This window comes from Arabidopsis thaliana, chromosome 2, assembly GCF_000001735.4.
Source record: "Arabidopsis thaliana chromosome 2, partial sequence".
In the NCBI taxonomy this organism is placed as follows: Eukaryota; Viridiplantae; Streptophyta; class Magnoliopsida; order Brassicales; family Brassicaceae; genus Arabidopsis; species Arabidopsis thaliana.
The window spans coordinates 10,826,292-10,846,996 of record NC_003071.7 but is presented as its reverse complement, the minus strand read 5'-3'; the positions used below and the strand labels follow the sequence as shown (position 1 = coordinate 10,846,996).

General features: G+C 36.1%; 6 protein-coding genes across 10 annotated transcripts; 3 read left to right on the top strand and 3 right to left on the bottom strand.

The window, feature by feature from the left end:
• Positions 1–603: 603 nt before the first annotated feature.
• Positions 604–1,159, top strand: AT2G25482 (prolamin-like protein (DUF784)). The gene has a single exon (NM_001084490.2). It carries the CDS (start codon positions 649–651, stop codon positions 1,111–1,113), a length of 465 nt encoding a protein of 154 aa, NP_001077959.1. The 5' UTR covers positions 604–648; the 3' UTR covers positions 1,114–1,159.
• A 4-nt stretch (positions 1,160–1,163) lies between these two features.
• AT2G25480 (TPX2 (targeting protein for Xklp2) protein family) lies at positions 1,164–4,134 on the bottom strand. 2 transcript variants are annotated; one of them, NM_128105.4, is made up of 9 exons: positions 3,987–4,134; positions 3,396–3,555; positions 3,074–3,304; positions 2,939–2,976; positions 2,727–2,792; positions 2,550–2,646; positions 2,401–2,472; positions 2,186–2,296; positions 1,164–2,097 (listed from the first exon to the last, which is right to left on the bottom strand). In NM_128105.4, exons 2-9 carry the CDS (start codon positions 3,546–3,548, stop codon positions 1,654–1,656), a joined length of 1,212 nt encoding a protein of 403 aa, NP_180118.2. In that variant the 5' UTR covers positions 3,549–3,555; positions 3,987–4,134; the 3' UTR covers positions 1,164–1,653. The 2 variants fall into 2 exon arrangements, with proteins under 2 accessions (NP_180118.2, NP_001324900.1); NM_001336000.1 differs by having other exon boundaries at positions 1,216–2,097; positions 2,550–2,649.
• Positions 4,135–4,980: 846 nt separating this feature from the next.
• Positions 4,981–8,703, bottom strand: RLP21 (receptor like protein 21; the record flags this gene model as incomplete). Of its 3 annotated transcripts, none has more annotated exons than NM_001335998.1 (7): positions 5,013–5,502; positions 5,735–7,277; positions 7,395–7,469; positions 7,593–7,667; positions 7,822–7,890; positions 7,981–8,136; positions 8,232–8,703. In NM_001335998.1, 7 exons carry the CDS (start codon positions 8,629–8,631, stop codon positions 5,376–5,378), a joined length of 2,445 nt encoding a protein of 814 aa, NP_001325074.1. In that variant the 3' UTR covers positions 5,013–5,375. The 3 variants fall into 3 exon arrangements, with proteins under 3 accessions (NP_001325073.1, NP_001325074.1, NP_180117.4); NM_128104.5 differs by having other exon boundaries at positions 5,042–6,955; positions 7,031–7,277; positions 8,232–8,577; NM_001335999.1 differs by having other exon boundaries at positions 4,981–7,277; positions 8,232–8,690.
• Positions 8,704–11,336: 2,633 nt separating this feature from the next.
• Positions 11,337–14,419, top strand: AT2G25460 (EEIG1/EHBP1 protein amino-terminal domain protein). Of its 2 annotated transcripts, NM_128103.3 has the most exons (5): positions 11,514–11,925; positions 12,012–12,164; positions 12,382–12,681; positions 12,756–13,250; positions 13,802–14,243. In NM_128103.3, the coding sequence occupies exons 1-5, from the start codon at positions 11,623–11,625 to the stop codon at positions 13,820–13,822; spliced, it is 1,272 nt and encodes a 423-aa protein (NP_565596.1). In that variant the 5' UTR covers positions 11,514–11,622; the 3' UTR covers positions 13,823–14,243. The 2 variants fall into 2 exon arrangements, with proteins under 2 accessions (NP_001325254.1, NP_565596.1); NM_001335997.1 differs by having other exon boundaries at positions 11,337–11,925; positions 12,756–14,419.
• Positions 14,420–15,341: 922 nt separating this feature from the next.
• On the top strand, positions 15,342–17,143 carry AT2G25450 (2-oxoglutarate (2OG) and Fe(II)-dependent oxygenase superfamily protein). The gene is made up of 3 exons (NM_128102.6): positions 15,342–15,936; positions 16,051–16,372; positions 16,457–17,143. Exons 1-3 carry the CDS (start codon positions 15,434–15,436, stop codon positions 16,709–16,711), a joined length of 1,080 nt encoding a protein of 359 aa, NP_180115.1. The 5' UTR covers positions 15,342–15,433; the 3' UTR covers positions 16,712–17,143.
• A 451-nt stretch (positions 17,144–17,594) lies between these two features.
• On the bottom strand, positions 17,595–20,262 carry RLP20 (receptor like protein 20; the record flags this gene model as incomplete). Its single annotated transcript, NM_128101.1, has 3 exons — positions 17,595–19,049; positions 19,575–19,757; positions 19,885–20,262. 3 exons carry the CDS (start codon positions 20,260–20,262, stop codon positions 17,595–17,597), a joined length of 2,016 nt encoding a protein of 671 aa, NP_180114.1.
• Positions 20,263–20,705: the final 443 nt, after the last annotated feature.

The following is a 20,705-nucleotide window of genomic DNA, read 5'->3' as shown; positions in this document are numbered from 1 at the left end:
ATTGCGCGTCTTGTTCACATAACCTTGACCATATTCTCAAGTGTAGAGTCACAGTTCCCAAGCATCTAAAGAAAAGTTTGAATATGCAATAATTTCGAGATTAATTAATAATTAGAAATTTAGATAAATCTAAATGACTAATTTGTGTTATGTAAAAACGGATTAACCTCAAACTTGGTGTAAAGTGGTATGGTTCAAAGCCTCTATTTGGATTCATGTCTTCAATCCTGGACTGCTCGTCTTGATGGGTTACTAGTCATCGAAAACTCACGGCCTTATAGATTATGCCTAATTCTCAAAGCACAATTATGTTATACGATAAGTTTTTATGATTTTATTCAATTTATTTCATATTTTTATAAACTGAAATATATTAAACTAACCACATCTATGAAAGAAGTATAACGTTTAAACATATTAATTTTGTTGATAATTAAGAATATCTTGTTGATAAGAAATAAACAAACAGAAATGTTATTTTCTTAAGTATTATTTTTGTTTTAATAATTTTCTTTATTAATAAAGAGTTACTAATAACATTAATGAACAGTCTATCAGCCTATCACTATAAATACAACACACAAATCCTAATTATGACAATATAACAAAAGAAAAAACACATTAAAAAGTACTAAAGAGAAATAAAAAATGGAAAATAAAACCATTTTCTTGGCATTGTTTTCAATCATGGTTTTGCTATCATATTTTAATCCAAGTTTGGCCATAGCAGCCGATCTTGAGGAGATGCTAATCAACGAGTTTGATGTGGTGCTTAAACATTGGCCGAGCCCGGGTGATTATAATCTCAATGTTATCCGTGGACAACCAAGAAAACATCTCAAATATCTTCTTGATTGCGCAGTAAAAATGGGAGCTGGTGGAAATGAATGTAACATTGAAATAAGAGACGTATTTTCTCGGAACAAAAGTTTTTCGAAAGATTGTTGTCGGGTGCTAGTGAAAGGTGGCAGAAAATGCTACACAGAATGGATGAAAATGTTTTTTCAATTCTATCAACTCAACCGTTTTAGTTCTAACGCGATGATCAAAACTAACGAAACATGGAACAAATGTTCTAATGGAACTGAATCTATTTCACCATTTTCTGGTTAAAATCGTAACTAATTTAATTGTTGTTAAACAATGGTTTAGATTGATTGTATTGTACCAACTATTTAAACAAAAATATTATGTCAAATTTCTTTTATGTTATTTAGTGTTTCCTTTTGTCAAACATTGTCACCGTTGAACTGAGAGTCTTGACAGCATTGTGGGTTTAAACAACGCAAGACTGGCTTGTGTAGTTGGGCTCAGCCCTGGACACAGCAGGATGAAACATCTGCTGTGGCCCCCATTTTTTTCCACCCCAAAATTCACCTTTTAAGTATAACATATCGAAATGAAAAAACAGATCTTGACGACAAACCAAACAGAATTTAAGCATTACGACCAAACATCATGCGACGCAATTGAAGCTCTCATGAATGACATATAGAAGCAACCTTGTGGAGCACACCATCAATTTTGCATCTCTGTCTTTCACTCTTTTTGTCCATCTTCTGATTAAACAGTTTGATTTCATCCATTTTTCACTGTTTCTTGTTACTGTTCCTTTTTCGCTCCTTAACTAGTACATGAATCATACCGTAGGTTTTAAGGCTCAACCGCAACCACTTCCACTACCATGTGAGATTCGTTTCTGTCTTCATTCACTCTTGGAGCTTGTTCTTGTGAATCTTCTGGGTCAGCATTGTCGTCTACAGGACTTGACTGGCTTAGGTCATCCACATCTTTATCTGGTTTCTTTCTTTCCGACTTTGCCTTTGTTGAGGCTGTTACAGCTTTTGCTGGAGCCACCTTCCCGTTGGACAGATTTGTCTTTTCTGAAGGCAACCTGGGAAGTGACTTGCGCACTGGTGGCTTCTTGGTCTCACCGGGTACACTTCCTTCAACAACCGGGTTATCTTTAGGAGTTTTCTCATCTAAGCTCAACCTACCAAAGCGAGGGGTTTGAATAGTAATGGCTTCTTCAGAATCTGCTCGAGAATTGGTCTTCTTCCGCCCGAGTTTTGGAGATTTTGGTCTTGTTATCGCTATCTACAAGTATATAGCATTTCACATGATACTATGTACTTACGACATGAGAGAAAATGAGAAAGTACCTTCTTTAATTGCAGAGATGTACCTTCTTTAACTCTGTTTTAGGTAGCTGAGGTTCTTGATAGAAGGTAGGCATAGGTGTGGCTTTGAAGTTCAGACTCTTCCTTAGCATCTTAAGCTCAGCTTCTTGAGTTTCCTGCAAGTATTCCAGATGATATTTACAGTAGAAGACTGAGCATATAGACACTTTAAATGAATAATAGGACATTTTAAGAAAAACAAGAGGGCATAGAACACAACCTTGGACTTAGCTTGTACGGTATTCTTTTCTTCTTCTTTCGCATGGATCTTTTCCTCAAGCTTTGAATAGAACTGCATCACATGACAGAGAAATATGATACTTGGTTGCATGTTTGTTGTGAGGATAAGTACAGTGAAGTAAATGAAACCTCTCTTCTTTTTTCAGCTCGTTGGTCACATCTAAAACTGAATCCATAATTTGGAAGTGCACTAGCTCGACGAGGTTTGCCATCATCTTCTTTTGGACTACTAAACAGTAAGCAAGTTTTAGTCAGAAAAAAGTGCTAAGGAAATGAGAATGAAGAGTGAATCCCAAAAAGACATACTACTGTGTATCATCTTCAGATGTATCATTGACTTGTTTCCTTGTTTCCCTCAGTTTTGGCTTGTCCCTGTATCAAAGAGAGAAACAAACTACCAGACTTAACGACAGGAACTAATACATAATCTTGATGGAATGTTTGCATTAATCGTTTTAGAGTTTTGGCAATGAACTGATGCAAAACAGAAACCATGTTTTAAAGAATGATATTGGTACCTGGTCCCTTCAGCTGGTAGAGAGTCATGGTTCCCATGCTGATAAGAACAAATGAAGAGATCAGAGACAACATTCAGCCAAGAAGACACATGGCTAATCACCAGTAACTATAGGAGCAACAAAGAGATTAGTAACCTTCGTGACATGAGCCTCTCTACCATTGAGCGATTTGCTCTTAGGAGACTTTACAGGCTTTACGTTTGGAGCAACAGAACCATTTGATGCCACCACTTTCCCATCTTTTTTCTTCTTCACCAAGACTGATGGAATATTCTTGCCTCCAGAGGTCTTCTCATGCTTGACCCTTCCTTGCACCTTTTGTCCTCTCATCTGTTTTGAATCATCCACTTGTTCATTCTGTGTGCCCTGGAAAAAGCGAAAAAACTGCAAAGTCAATAACAATTATTTGTGCAGAAAAGGCAAAAAAAAAAAAACGTTAAAATTCTTTGTCACCAACCTCAGATGCCTCCATAGGATGCTGAGTAGAACAACATTCCAAATTCTCTGAAGTACCACCATTTCCATTACTACTGTCTCCTTCCATTGTCACTTCACCATTTGCAATAGCACAATCCGCACCGTCAGCAGCTACGACGCTTTCAGAGTCCATTCGTAAACTACAAACACAGTAACATAATCAGTCAACATATGACATATCAATCAGCATTAGTTAAAACACCCAACATAGGAGGCACACATTTCACTTAGGCCAATAGAAACAACCTAATTAAGCCTATCTTTCATGTAAATAACTCATCGTCTGGTTCTTGAGATTGAATAAACTAAAATTACATCTGAATTAGAAGCAAATCTAAACATTCTAATAAAAAAAGAAGCCTAAATCTTGTTAATACAGTTGTTTAGTAATGAGCTTACTAGTCTTAAACTGTAAGTGACAGTTCTACTTCGATCTACGGACCAAAGAAACATGTAAACAGAAGCAGATACAAGTTACTCAGATTCATGAAAACTTCCGACATTTTTTGCCTCTAGTTTCTACAGAGAATAAAGAAAAGGAACTCTGACAACGGCGAAGCGTCTTTCTCACCTGACGCAGGATTTGATGATATCAAATGTCCATTGAAGCAGAAGTACACTGTCTCAATGGAGGAGAAGGATTTGTTCTGACATTTTTTTTCTTTTTTTTTTTTCCCTTTGCTGTTCACAGTATTTTTTTTTTTTTTCCGTCAAGTTCACAGTTTTACATTAGTTTGATTCCATTGTACTAATAACTAGGACGCAGACCCCGGCGACATCGCGGAGAAAATTATTTCAAAAAAGTTTGTAATAAACAAATATGAAACGAAAAGTCATAAACTAAGATAATTTTTTTTTAAAAAGTTTTTTTTAACAATAAATCAAAATACATTGCAATCTAAAATTTAAAGTTCATTAAAAATTATATATTCTAAATCAAATTTTGGAATGATCATAGAAATGAAGAATTTTTAATCAACTTTAAAAAAGTATAAAAATTCTAACGAAGATGCCAATTTTTTATTTTTTTTAGATCAAAAATTAGAGGAATTTCTTTAATATTGAAATAATGTATGTTTAAAAATAGTTTAGAGAGTAAAGAACTTGGAGCTACTTTACAGATTAATTAGTTTGGATTTATAATAAAACAAATTTGTGTAAAAGAACAAAAATTTGGGATTCACTTAGAAAGTGACAAATATATAAAGTTCAAAAGTCACAAACATTTAGATAGACAACTACTCATACGAGAAATTGTGACGAGTAAATGCAATAAAATATAATGAAGAGACATAACTTTAAATGATTAGATACAACTATAAAGACACAAACGTAAACTGAAAATATACGATTGTAAAAAATAATCGTAAACATTTCAACAAAAAGATACGATAGAAAGATACATTCGAAAGAATTTATAAATATATCAACAAAAAATTGCATTAAAAAGACACAACCGTTCAAAAGTGCAAAAGACATGTAATAAGAGGACAAAACCTTTTAAAAAATCCGTAAATATTTCAATAAAAAAAAGATTCAATAAAAAGACAAAAAAAACCTTAAATATTTTAACAAAAAATTGAGATAAAGAGACACAACTATTCATAAGTGAAAAGGCATCGTAAATTACACTACAAAAACACTCAAACCATACATAAACAAAATTTCACTGAAATATCCAAGAACTAAGCTCAACAGATCTAAGGCAACACATGTTTAGCTGAGGCGATGAAAGCATCCACAATGCGGAGCCATGCTCGACGCCAAGGACAATCAAAGCACATAAGTACAAGAACGCCTATCAATGCGGTCACATAAATTGAAGCAGTACTAAAATAGAAAACCATCATATCAATAGCAGCTTTATCGTCTTCTTCTTCTTGTCCATTATCTGCTTCCTCTGGACTCTTATTAGTCTCACAACTTCTACTGGTCGGTGGTCCACAAAGCAGAGGATTTCCTAAGTAGCTCTCCTCTTCAAAGGTGTTAAACTGCCTTCCTTGGGGAATGATTCCTGATAAATTGTTGGAAGACACGTCGAACACAGCAAGAGAGGTAAGGCTGCTGAGTAGCTGAGGAATGCTTCCCTGCAACATGTTATGAGAAAGATCAAGGCTCTCAACATCTATCAGTTTGGAGAAGCTGGATGGTATAGATCCCAACAAGGAATTGTGAGATAGATTCAAGGTTCGTAGTTTCAAGAGATCTCCAAGCTCTGTCGGGATAACACCACTTAATTCATTGTTTGACAAATCCATCCCATACATAAGACGAAGAATTCCTTCGCTGAACTCAGATCTTCCACTATAAGAATCATACCTTTGCTTTGCGGCAAATTTGATTTCAGTTTCTTGATAAGTAGAGCGGTCCACTTCAATCTTATCTACCAAAAAAGTTGATTTGTATAATTCCATCTCAAGGCTTGTTTGCAAGAAAGAGGGCGGAATATTGAGAGCCATTGCGTCCTCTTGTAAGCGTCCAAATGACAAATTAGAGAGGCATGAAGGTATGACACCATTGAGCTTGTTGTCTGAAAGATCTAGAAGTCTGACGTTGCTCAAATCACAAAGCTCCCGTGGAATAGACCCTGTTAAATTGTTTCCCTTCAACAAAAGAATGTTTATGCTCTGTGTATCGTCAAACTGCGGGATACTCCCAGAGAGTTTATTGTTCCGCAGATCAAGTATCTGGACACTTTTCAACAATGTGTCTGGAATTGGCCCTGTGAAGTTGTTGTTGTGTAGGAACATATATATCCCGAGCTCGCTATCAACATGTGACGGTAAGGCTCCAGAAAATTGGTTTCCAGAAAGGTCTAGAAACGAAAGAAAAGGCATTCCCAACAAAGAAGGAGGTATCGTACCTTCTAAGAAATTGTTGGATATCAATACGTAATCCAAATAAGGAAACTCAAATAACCATCTTGGAATAGCACCAGAGAGCCCATTGTTGGACATGTCTAGAATCCGCAACATAGTGGAGTTACTCAAACCACCTCCGATGTTCCCCGTAAACAAGTTGTTATCCATTCTCAACACGTCAAGTGAAGGGAAGTTTGTTTCTCTTGGAAGAAAACGGCCGCTAAATTTGTTGTGAGAGAGCTTCAGGAACATTATTGAAACACAACCTGTGACAAAGCTTCTAGGTAACTTCCCAGAGAAGTTATTATAAGACAGGTCCAAGAATGAAATATTCTTCATTTCACCAATAGACGTTGGAAAATAACCTTGGAACCCATTATTCGAGCCATTTAAACGTACCAGATTCGGTAGTGCATGGTCCATCTTATCAGGGAACTTCCCGATATTATTTGCTGAAAAATCAAAGATCTGCAAATTATGCACCATTGTAGGAATTGGAAAGATGGTAAATGAATTATTCTGCAGCTGTAGGACTTCAAGTTCTGGATTATTCGTCAGCAGCCACGTAGGAATATTTCCAGATAAATTGTTGCTGGATAGATCAACTAGACGCAATTTTTTCTGGTACAAGAGAAAGGAAGGGATTTTCTCCAAGCTGCAAAACCGTAGTACAACAACACTCAGTTGAAAATTTGGCTGCCAAGTACTCTCCATCTTGACTTGTATTGTATGTGATCTTGATGAAAGTTTGAACAACTTGAGGTTTGTAAGGTTGGTGAGTGGATTGAGTGAGAATGAGCCATCGAAATTGTTATCCGACAATGATAGATATTCGAGAGACTCAAGACTACTGAAACTAGATGGTAGATCTCCACTTAATTGGTTGGATGAGAGATCAAGAACCCGTAGCTTCTTCAAGCTACCTAAACAAAGAGGTATTTGACCTACAAAATGATTTCCTTTGAGATCGAGATCCCGCAGATTCTTCAGTTTACAGAATACTGCAAAAACAGAGAGTTTGGAAACAAAAATAATATGAGAATAAAGTTGTCTTCCTCACTAGAAGTCAGTAGACACTTCTCATACATAATTTTTACTTTGAAGCAAATAAAGATCACCTTCTATTGGTATAGGTCCGTCTACATGATTCTGAGCAAGACCCAAGACTTCCAAGTTAATCAAATTCTGTAGTTCTGAAATATTTAAAGACCAAAGATTGTACTTTACAAAATGATTATTATTGTTATATAGATAAAGTATATTCATCTATATTCATATAATAGTAATAATAACTTCTAAAAAGAAAGCGAGCTTGCCTTGCAATTCCATTGAGCTAGAAAATTTATTGGAGCTTAGATCTAGAGCTTTCAGCTTTTTCAGATGAATTAACTCTGCCATAAGACAAAGAGACACAGAGTAAGACACCTCTAATAATTAATTTGTGTTGATATGAGAAGGCATACACAAGTATTATATAAACCAATTATATAATAAAGTACTCAGTTAAATTTGTTTAAAGTTCCAATTAATTGACGTAGACGCTACCTTGCATGGAGCCGTTTAGTTTGTTTGCTCTCAAATCCAGCAGTTCCAAGTTTGTCAAGTCTTTTAGTCCTGAAAGATAATCCAATAGAATATAAGACTAATTGGAACTAAAACTTGGTTGTGCTCCATAGGCCTCTCGTTAGGAATCGAAAAATACACCTTTGATAGGAAAAGGGCCATCCATTTCGTTATACGTGAGAATAAGAGTTGTAAGTGATGTAGCGGCATTAAGAAAAGGAAATGTGCTGTAGTTGAAATAATTCGTTGAGAGATCCATGATCTTCAAGTTTCGTAATCCACTTAAACTTCTATAACCTGCAAACGAAAAATCATAAGTATACAAAAAAATAAGATAGCTCACACTACATGCAAATGAAATTCATGAATTTGTGATGTTAAGTGTGGTATACCTTCTACGTCATCAAAGAAGCCATTGAATTCGTTGTATCCTTCCGTAGATAAGTTCAGACTTCGAACTTCTTCAAAGGGATGGAGCAAAGAAAGATTTAAAGGAGAGCTCTCTTTGAAGTACATATCACCAACAGAAAGCTCGATAACCCGCCCGCTTGTACGATTGCATTTAATGCCATCCCACTGGCAGCAATCACTCTTTGTATCATTAGTCCAAGTAGGGAGAACATAGTCGAGCCCTGATTCTCGACTCCTTGACATCAAGTATTTCTTGAGCTCTAACAAAGCTTCCCTTTCTTTCTCAATGCAGCTTGTGCAACCATGTAGCTGCCCCAACAGTAACATCACCCATATCAAGTATTGGCACAAGAAAAGCTTCCCTTCCATTGCAAGTAACATTAAAAAGCAAATGAAATAAAACTCCTAATCAGTTTGAGTGTGAGTTCAATGCAAAGACCTCAACGGTTATAAGTATTCAACTAGAAATGATTGTATATTAATAAAGAAAACAAAAAAGAGTCAAAGTCTCTGTTAATGTACACATTTAAAAGTCATGTGACATGAGTTAAGTTGAGTGACCACTATCGTTTACTTTGAAATTGTATGAAAAGACAAAAGAAGGTCTTTGAATATCGGATAATATATGTGTGGCTTAAGATGCATATACTTCTACCACGAAGTATGTTAAGTTTAAGTCATGTGAAGGATACTACTTTTGTAGCCATGTGGCTACCTCAATAGTCAGATGAATTTTGACCCATGAACATCTTCCCTTTCATTGGATTGGGCAAAAAAAAAGGGTTCAAAGTCTACAATACTGGATTGTATGATTGATGTCCAAACACCTCAATGTAAGCTTTAAAATGCAGTATGAACACAGGTGCATTGGTGGAAGAAAAACAAGTCGAACAAAATAATAAATTTTACCAGCTCATGTGCAATTTCTTTGTTTTACATAGATGAAGTCTCGTCACTTGTTGATTAACTTAAGTTGAATAGTGAATCCAATACCACTTGATCTATAGTGTTTATGATTGAAGAAAAAGCAACTTATGAATTCCAATCGCTACAATTTCATAATCATCTCAATTCCAAACATATTCAAATTATACCTAAACCAAGTCGCATTGGTCTAGCTAGTGGTAAAAGAGAGAAAAGTTTCTGTAATCTTGGTTCGAGTAACATTGATCTCCAGGGTTCGAATTCTAACATGGTTTTCCCAGGCTCCGCTGAGTTGGATGCCATGTCACCTGACATGTTAATTGAATCAATAAGCCCCCTTGTAGGTGTGCCGTTAGCTCTTTTCTTTTTGTATAAGTGCTCTTTTGCTCTCTCTGTTTCAGAGCTTGGTGTGTTTTTGGGTTAACATTGCATTATGTAAACCTTTTTTCATTGGTATAAATTTAACATTAGACCAAAAAAAAGTTAGGGACAGCATCATTAAATATTAAAAATTAGAAGTTTTTTCCAAAAAACACAATTCTTTTTTTTTTTTTATCAGATGAATATTTTACCGTATATTGAAGAAGGCGATAAATTCCTCAAGAGAATTACCGTTTAGAAAACTAAGTTCTAAAATCTAGATCAAACCAGTTTGATAGACAAAGTTCCGATCCAGTTTTGGTTTGGTATAGACATTTCTACAACAATGGATGAAAATAGTTTTTTTTTTGTTTGGATTAATGACTTTCAATTTTATTCTGTTTTATTTGTTGTTTTACCCATCTCTAATACTATGAATGTATTCTATTTCAACAGGTAACATACCCTATATATTAAGCGCTTCTTGTCTCATTAAATGTGGATTTAAAACATGAATTTAAAATACCAAATATAATTAGGAAGTTAAATTTGGTGGAATGATAAAAATATGTGTGAGGGCAAATATTGATAATTCAACGGCGTCCGGAAGGTGCCATGACATCCATCTTAACAGATTGACTTATATATTAGTGGCAGTCAATGTATGCATTAAGTCACCTTTTATTAATTCAGATATGAAATTTGAAAATTTATACGATTTCACCTTTTATTTATACAAGTACTTCACTTAATGGTTTTTCATGGTTTGGATATGAAAGAAAAAAAACGTTTTCCCCTCCTTTATTTAGAATCTCTCAAACATATATTTGCGTGCTGATTTTAGCTAAAGTATGTTTGCGTACTACTTTTACGCTTTTAGCTATAGTACGACTGCGTTGTGGTCCTTTGTCATCCAAAAAAAACACAGTTGTAAATGTACTAGTTCCTTTACCATTCCAAATTTGTATCTCATCTACACTTATTGTACTTATTCCATTTGATCTGCTTATCAAATTCCACCTTTATTGCTTGTTCCTTGTTCGAAATTGTAGATTATAGAACCAATATTTTAGCACAAAAACGCTGAAATGCATTAAAAAAGTTATCAAAAAACAAACACAGAGAAAAAACACGTGCTCGTATAGGAAATAAATCGTCAGAAACACGTGGCAGGAGAATCGTCTGTTCTCCTCTACGACACAAGTAGGAAGGAAGGAAGGAAGTACATAACTTGCTTGGAGTAAACAAATGTGTTCACGTGCATTTTGTTGCTTTATCCGTGTTGACGTGGAAACGTTTTACTGGTCTTGCTGATCCTTTAACGAAAAAGCATTATATGTACTATTAAAGAACAAAAAAAAAAGCATTATGTATTTTGGAAAGAAAATTAGGATTCCTTTGTCCTCTTTGAACGAGTTAACTTTTTTTTATCATATAATAGAAAATAAATCCAAAGATTATATTTCCACGAACTTTCATAATTTTTTCCAAATGTTTTATTGAAATATTAACCATTATTTAACAATTTGAAGCAAATTTTAAAATGATGAAAGGAGTAGAGATGAACCAGTCCGAAAATAAGTTCTCTTGTCTTGCAAAAGTTGTTTAGACAGAGAAAGTTTCGCTTGTCTTGTCTTAAACCAATGTACCAAACTCATCCATCCAATTAGTAATAGGCACGTCAGCATTAGCCCGCGGAAACCAGACCATGTGAGTCACACGTGATGTTTTTAATTCCTTTTATCGATAGCCTCAAACGCGGATTTGCTGCGTTTGCTGACCAAGTCGCTCTTTGTTTGGCCATTTTTAATTGTGTTTTCTTGGAGGGTTTCTTTCTTTGCTGTCTTTGATTCTTTTTTAATGTTCTCTACGTTTCCTTAGCCTTATTTAGAAGACATACAATGCGTATGATACGCCTCTACGTACACATTTACATACATCTATATATAAACCAACAAATTATCGCCTCCTTTTTAGTCACACATTTATATCAACACCTAAAAGAAACAAAAAAACAGAGGAAAAACCCCAAAAAAAAAAACAGAGAAAGAAACCCTAAAAAAAACAGAGGAATAACTTTTGAAATCTATGGCAAAGAAGGTGAGGAAGCTTCACGTGACGGTGAAGCCGGTGAGGCTTGATGGTTTACCGGCTATTCTCGGTGATGAAACGGCAGGAAAGAACCTTTCCGCGATGGTGGAGGTGAAATGGAAGGGACCTGTCTCCGGTTTTGGATTGGGCTTCGTCCCATTCTATCGTTCTAATCGACCGGTTAACCATACGAGCTCTAAACCGATTGCTTTAGGCTCAAACCACGTAGAATGGGAGGAAGAGTTCGAACGCGTTTGTTGCATTGTTGGCCCATGGAACCTCTCCTTCAATGTCTTCTACGTGAGTTTTCTTAATTATTCTCTTTTTAGATAATCAATTTGATGTTTAAAATGCAATTAGCTGAAATCATCTATTTTTGGTATAAGGGTGAGAATATGGACGCAAAAAACAAAAAGTCTTTGATCGGAAAAGCATCGTTGGATTTATCGGAGTTAGCGTCGAAACAAGAATCGACGGTGGAGAGAAAGCTTCCGATTCGGTCAAAGGGTTCCGTACTTTCGAAGGAAGCAACACTTGTGGTAATTAATCTGGTCAATTAAAATCTAAACACATTTTTAATTAATCCACCAATACTCGTTTTGAATTTGAATTATTCTTGTCCTCTATGGTTATTAAATTATTCTCGGAAACATCATGGAAAGGTTTTAAAGACTTCCCTTAGAAAGAACAAGTAAATTAATTATCTTATCCTAAATCCTTAATTAATTAAGACACGCGGTTGTTTATTTAAATCAGGTCAACGTGACTTTTTCTGAGGTAAGAACCGAACCAGACGACTTTATGCAACTTGGTCAGATCTCCGTTGACTCAGCAATTCCGAAGAAAAAGTCAACGAGTCGTCGCGGCGGTGGTAGCCATTTCGACTCTTTTTCCTCCCCAGCCACCGCGTCGAGTTCAGGCGGACGTAGCCCCGTAGTTGAAACCGGGTTATTTTCAAGCCCGGATGAGAACCAGTCTGAACCGGGTCAAAAAGCCGGGTTTAATTGGTGGAAGAGAAGACGGTTAAGCTTTTCTATGACATGGAGAAGAGAACCGGTACGCATTTGACTTTCTGAATTTTCAAACTCGGTTCGATTTTGTCCTTAACCGGACCGGTTTATTGTTTGCAGAGAGAGGATGAAGTTACGAAGACATCAACAAAACCATCGGAGGAACTAGAAAAACCGGCGACGGAGATACCAATCGAGGCAAACAAATGGGTAATGAAGGATTTAGTGAGCCGCGATGGAAAATCGAAGCTGAAATCGGAAGTTTACTTAGCGTCGATTGATCAAAGAAGCGAACAAGCCGCCGGAGAAGCAGCATGCGCGGCGGTTGCGGTGGTGGTGGCTCATTGGTTCCACGCGAATCCTAAGCTCATCAATCCTTCAGGAACAGCGTTCGATTCACTAATCACGCAAGGGTCTTCTTTATGGCAATCTCTTTGCGACAAAGAATCGTATCTAAGATTGTTTCCAAACAGGCATTTCGATCTGGAAACGATCGTTTCCGCAAATTTACGACCGGTTAGGGTTTGTACCGATAAATCGTTTACCGGGTTATTCAGCCCGGAGAGATTTGCTTCGTTGGATGGTCTGATGTCGTTTGATCAGATTTGGGACGAGGTAGAGAAAGAAGTAGCGTTAGCCTCAAGTAATGGTGAAACTAGGGTTTATATTGTTAGCTGGAACGATCATTTCTTCGTGGTAAAGGCAGATTTAGATGGTTTTTGCGTTATTGATTCGTTAGGGGAGAGATTGTTTGAAGGATGCAAGCAAGCTTACATTCTTAAGTTTGATGATTCGAGTTTGATGTATGAGAAAGAGGAATCGTCGGAGAAGTTGGTTTGTGAGGGTAAAAAGTGTTGTAGAGAATATATAAAGAGCTTTTTGGCGGCGATTCCGGTGGCGGAGTTGGCGGCAAAGGAGGAGAAAGGGAATGTAGTGGATGTGTCTCTTCTTCATGAGAGACTTCAGATTGATTTGCATCATATTATATTGACTAGTAGTGATTAGAGTTTTTTTTTTTTTTTTCTGACTATTGATTGGTGACTCGTTAGTGTAGATTTGTTAGGATGGTGAGAGATATTCAATGGGAGTGTAGATTTAGGATGGTGCATGTGGTTCGTTATAATGTTCTTGAGAGAATGTGTTGGATATAATAAGTCAAGAAAAAGTTATCATTTGTCATGGCTTAGGTACTAAAATCCAATCAGGGTTTCTTTTTGACATGTTTTCGAGTACATTCCTCAGCCGAGAACAAAACCCGAACCCAAACCTAATGTAGGTGATGTTGGAAATACTTAATCCTACTTGACAAGATCAAGAGAAGATGAGAAGAAGAATCGTAAGAAGAGAAGAAGAAAGAAGATGTTTGTTTGTGTAATGAAGAAAAGAAGAAGAAGAAGAGTCAACATGAAAGGAAGAGAAGATAAAGGCTTTTGGGCCATGTTGCACATGAATCCTTAGTCTTTTTTCCTTTTTTTTTGGTCAACGAACGAGCGCATGAATCCTCAGTCAATTATTATATTTATAGGCTAAAGATAGTCGGTAGAGATTTTAGGTTTGATAAATGAGATAAAATTAAACTTTCATTTTATCAAAGTTATAATTAGAGAGATTTAACTTTTTATCAAATATTTTGTGTATGTCGGGTTTGCACATTCAAATATTTTATATTATGTATGGGTAAAAACTTTCAAGGTCAAAAGCACAAGACAAATAAGTGTAAAAAATAATATGAAAGGTTATGCTAAATGTAGATAGAAATTCCAGAAATTGAAAGATATTGTGACTGGTTATTGAAATTGAATTTGATCCTGACACACCACTTCATTTTGTTTTGTTATACATACGGAGAGGCCACACACGTCTCTTTTTCTTTTTCTTTCTTTGTAGTTTGTATACAAAGGAAAAAAATAAAAGGAGACCCCATGGCGGGAAAATACGATCGTTTGGGTGAGTTAAAAGCATTCGACGAGATGAACCAACCACCACAATTTTCTTATCTAATATTGCGATTTTAATAGTATATAAATTTTATAAAATATCTCAACCTAATAATTTAAAGCTTTACACATATCAAACACGTCCACCACAATTTTCTTATCTAATATTGCGATTTTAATAGTATATAAATTATCTAAAATATCTCAACCTAATAGTTTACAGCTTTACCCATATCAAACACGTGCAGTGGAACTTCTAGACCGGTGAACACTAAACAGATTTTTATCATTTATTAACCTAAAAGACAACTAATAAATATTTATTAACTTAACAGATTTACACGTCTCTTTTTCTTATGGCATATCAACATCAAACAATATTATAGCAAAGATAATGTGATTATTTGGTTATTGTAATTGAAATTAATCCATATACCAATTCATTTTGTTTTGTTATATATATCGAGAGGTTATTGTGATTTAAAAAAAAAAAATATTTAATCATCTACCCAGTAAAACTACGCCACATAACCACCACAATAACTCTAAGAGCACTTCTTACCTTGAAACGTCTCTTACTTAAATTAATAATTAAATCTTTAATTTTTATCATTTATTAACCTAAGAAACAGCTAATAAATATTTATTAATCTAAGAGACTTACACGTCTCTCTTTCTTATAACATATCAACATCAAACAATATTATAGCAAAGATAATGTGATTATTTAGTTATTGAAATTGAAATTATCCACACACCAATTCATTTTGTTTTGTTATATATATCGAGAGGCCTAAGACAACACTTACACGTCTATCTTTCTTTCCTTTGTATACCAAAAAATATAAAATAAAAAACACTATGGCGGAAAACTACGACCGTGCCAGTGAGTTAAAAGCATTCGACGAGATGAAGATTGGCGTGAAAGGACTCGTCGACGCCGGAGTCACAAAAGTCCCGCGCATTTTCCATAACCCGCATGTTAACGTAGCAAACCCTAAGCCTACATCGACGGTGGTGATGATTCCAACAATCGATCTAGGTGGCGTGTTCGAATCCACGGTCGTGCGAGAGAGTGTAGTTGCGAAGGTTAAAGACGCAATGGAGAAGTTTGGATTTTTCCAGGCGATTAACCATGGGGTTCCACTTGATGTGATGGAGAAGATGATAAATGGTATTCGTCGGTTTCACGACCAAGATCCAGAAGTGAGGAAAATGTTCTATACCCGAGACAAAACCAAAAAGCTTAAATATCACTCTAATGCTGATCTCTATGAGTCTCCTGCTGCGAGTTGGAGAGATACCTTAAGTTGTGTCATGGCTCCTGATGTTCCAAAAGCACAGGACTTACCTGAGGTTTGTGGGTAAGAATACATTTCTTTAATTTATTTCTAATCTAAGAAGAAACAAGACTAGTTTAAACTTTGATTTGATATTATTGATGTGGTTTGAAAATTGGTTGGTGTGAATATTGTTAGGGAGATCATGTTGGAGTACTCAAAGGAAGTGATGAAGTTAGCGGAGTTAATGTTTGAAATTTTATCAGAAGCTTTAGGGTTGAGTCCTAACCACCTCAAAGAAATGGATTGCGCAAAAGGTTTATGGATGCTCTGTCATTGTTTTCCACCCTGTCCTGAGCCAAACCGAACATTCGGCGGCGCTCAGCACACAGACAGATCTTTCCTTACTATTCTTCTTAACGACAACAATGGAGGACTTCAAGTTCTCTACGATGGATACTGGATCGATGTTCCTCCTAATCCCGAAGCACTTATCTTTAACGTAGGAGATTTCCTCCAGGCAAGTCGTTGTTTACTCTTGAATTGAATGGTCTATAAAAACCCATAAGTCACAAAAAGTAAGTCTTTTTTTTTTTTTTTGCAGCTTATCTCGAATGACAAGTTTGTAAGCATGGAGCATAGAATTTTGGCAAATGGAGGTGAAGAGCCGCGCATTTCGGTCGCTTGTTTCTTTGTGCATACTTTTACTTCACCAAGTTCGAGAGTATATGGACCCATTAAAGAGCTTCTGTCTGAGCTAAACCCTCCAAAATACAGAGACACCACCTCGGAATCCTCCAATCACTATGTGGCTAGAAAACCTAATGGGAATTCTTCGTTGGACCATTTAAGGATCTGAAACTTGAACCTATATCTCAGAGGTTTTCTTGAGTTTCCAATAAAATTTGGTGCACGCTGTGACGTACCATGTTCAAGACCTTGAACGTATCATTCAATAATTCTTCCGTTGTGAGTTTCGGCTGCATGTTTGACCCAAACCAGAGAGAGTATGGATCAATCAAGGAGAGTGAACCTAAAAATAAAAAAAAAATAAAAAAAAAGAGTGTGAACCTTTAATTATGTAAAATCTTAAATAAACATCGAGATTGTATTTAAGGATTTTCCATTTGTTATAATCTCAATTTACCTTTAATATGAGGTTTATATTCTTTCTTATAACATATCAACATCAAACAATATTATAGCAAAGATAATGTGATTATTTAGTTATTGAAATTGAAATTATCCACACACCAATTCATTTTGTTTTGTTATATATATCGAGAGGCCTAAGACAACACTTTGGCGTCTATCTTTCTTTCCTTTGTATACCAAATGTTTGATTTTGTTATTTAAATCAATGCATTTGTGTAATATCTTACTTCAATAAACGTTTTTTATTATTATTATATATAAATGTATTCCAAAATTGTTAATATAGATTTATGCATTTTAAGATGCTGCAATAATAATACAGCATATATATATTAGTATGTTTTCTGGAATTGTTATTGAGTGGATCAATCTAATCTTTTATTACTAAACCCAAAATTAACCACATTCACCTCTTCCCTGCCTCTGCTATGTTTTTCGTTAGAAAAAACAAAAATGTATATGAATATAAGTACATAGAATTTCACCATTCTTACTTTATAGATAAATAAGTAAAATACAAGCAAATGCTTCAATACAAACTATTTGACAAACATGAAATATTCAAACTCAAAACCAAAAACATCCTACTAGTTTCTGCGCTTATTCGGACCAATTATCTTGGTTAGCCACTCCGGCTTGTATGAAGCAATGACATATGCAATTGCAAATCCAACCAACAATCCAGGTCCATACCCCATTGCCACCGCTTTCCAGTGTAACACTTGTTCTTCTTCTTCTTCTTCGTCTTGCTTGTGGTGCTGCGTTGGAGATGCACTATTGTCGAAGCACCTTTCCTCGAGAGGAAGACCACAAAGTCCTACATTCCCTTCAAAGGAAGATTTCAATTGCCCAGTAATTTGTGTTCCTTGTGGTATTTCACCCTTGAGTTGGTTATGAGACACACTTATGTAAGCCAAAAACGAGAGTTGCTTGAGTCCATTAGGAATAGTCCCTGAGAGTTGGTTCCTAGACATGTCTAGTGACTGGAGCTCCTTAAGATTTGCCAAAGACTGAGGAATATGGCCTGTAAAAGCGTTGTTCGATAAGTTTAGTGCAATCAATGCCTTTAAAAGTCCAATGGATTCAGGAATATTTCCTTCAAGTAGATTTCTAGAAAAATCAATGGCGCTGTAGGAAGTGAGAACCCTCGCTTGCTCCATGTTTAGACCTTTGTATTTCAAATCTATACGATCCAAAAAGGTATAGACAACTACACCATAAGGATTCTTCTCGTAAACCATATATAAACCCACATATTCATTCATCATGGCGGACGATGCTTTCCAATTCTCAAAGTATCTTGACGACAAGCTTCCAGTAAACTTATTATCAGATATCTCAAGTATTCTCAGCTCTGGAAACCCGAGAGGACCTTGATGAGGAGGAGATATAGGACCATAAAACTTGTTTGAACTTAGGGTAAGGACTTGTAACTTTGGTAAAGCCTTGAGCCAGAAAGGAAATGTGTCTTTGATTCTGTTGTTGTCAACGCTTAGAAACTCTAGAGATGAGCAGTTCAAAAGAGACCTTGGAAGCTTTCCCGTTAGTCGATTGTATCCAACATCAAGTGTCCTTATCGAGGAACCGACAATGAAAGTCTCAGGAATAGTTCCTTCCAAATTGTTTTTCCGGAGATTTACAAACGTGACATTACTCAAACATTGAGAAACCGGACCAATGAGGTTGTTGTAGTTTAGATCAAGGACACCAAGTGAGGTTCTGGTGCAGATTGAAAGAGGTATCTCTCCAGTGAAATTGTTATGACCCGCGGAGAAGGCGTTGATAGAGTGTGGTAGACTAGGAAGTGCTCCTTCAAAGTTGTTTGACTCCAAAAGTAATATCCGAACCGATGAATTTACTAAAACTTCCGTTGATCCTTCGAAACCGTCAAAAGAATTATTTAAAATATTCACTAAATGAAGAAGAGGAAGGCTCCATAACCACTCAGGGATTTTCCCGTTGATTCTATTGTTGGATACGTCTATAGCCTCCATTTTTTTAAGGGTCTTGAATATGTTTGGGAACTCTTTGAGGCCACAGTGCTTTAAGAACAACATTGCCATGTTTGATGGGATGTATGAATCTGAACTTAAACTGGCTGGAGATATATTGTTACCAGAAAGATCAAGGTGCACCAAAGATTTGAGAGAGGAGAAGAGTCTTAAGTCAATTGGGTAGCTTGTGTTTAGGAAAGATAGATCGAGATGTGTGAGGTTGGTGAGCTTTGAGACAGGCTCTATGATATTTCCTTCAAAATTGTTATGCCCTAGGTACATGTATTCAAGCCTAGACGACGTAAGGGAGTTAGGAACTTCCATAGAACTGGTGAAATGGTTTTTACGGAGATCGAGATAAAATAAAAAAGGAAGAGTGAGGAGGGAAGAAGGAATGGTTCCAGAGAAATCATTATCATAAAGATTTAGAACGGAGAGGTTAGTTATACTTTGTACAAGCGGGAAACTACCGGTGAGCTTGTTTTGGTCAAGGTACAAAAGTTTTAACTCGGTTAGGTTACTAATTGTGGGAGGAACTTGACCAAAGAAGCCACTAGAGGAAAGAGAAAAGACCTGTAAATTGTTGAGATAGCCAAACTCGGAAGGGAGTGAGGAACTGAAGTTGTTGACCTCGAGATTAAGGTAACGAAGGTGGTGTAACTCAAAGAGGCTATTGTTGGGCTTCAAAGTTCCGGAGAAGTGATTATGAGAAAGGTCTAAAACTGTGAGCTTGGTTAGATTCCGCAAAGTGGGAAACTACCGGTGAGATCGTTTTGGGAAAGGTCTAACTGAGAAAGCATGCTTAGGTTACTTAATGAGGAAGGAACTTGACCAAGGAAGCTATTAAAGGAAAGAGATAAAACCTCTAATTTGTTGAGATTGCCAAACTCGGAAGGGAGGGAAGAGGAGGTGAAGTTGTTGTGAGAGAGATCAAGGTAGCGAAGATGATGAAACTGGAAGAGGCTACTGTTTGATTTGAGAGTTCCACTGAGACAGTCCCGTAGTCGTAGCTTTGTGACCGCACCTTGGAGTTATCACACCAGATTCCATTAAAGTAGTTACTGTGGTTGCAACGGCGGGTATCAAACTCGTTCTTGAACTGCGTAAGGGCTTGAAACTTGTGGGGATGACAACGTACTAGACCATCAAAATGATTATGTGTAATGAATCTTATAATGACAAAGCTTGAAGGGGAGACACAACAAAGTAAGAGTAGCGAGAGAAAATGCAAACGCAAAGACGATTTGGACATAGTCTTCATGAAATATTTTTAAGAATAATGATTTTGTTTAAGAAAAGTGAGAGAAAAATTTGGTAGAAATAAAGATGTGGGTTTTCATTTTTCATTGAAACATAACTTGACTTATAAGAAGTCAGAGCTATAACTAAAGTCAGCAGAAAAGTATGCGTAATTGCCAAGATAATGTCTAAGAGCCACTCAAATCATGACGTGAAATCTACGTTAGTATATTTCATCAACGTAAAATTTGGATTGGAATACATCAGTTTGAAATTTTTAATATGTATGTTGAGACAAATTTGATACGTTTTTGGATTGGGGGATGGAGAAGTTTGTAGCCCTTAGAGCTTTACAAAATAACATGTGTGGCATTGATTATTTTGTGTTGATTGTCAAAGTTCAAAGTTGGGGACGTGATAAAGTGGGCATTGATTATTGTTTGTTTGTGGATTTGTCGAAGTTCA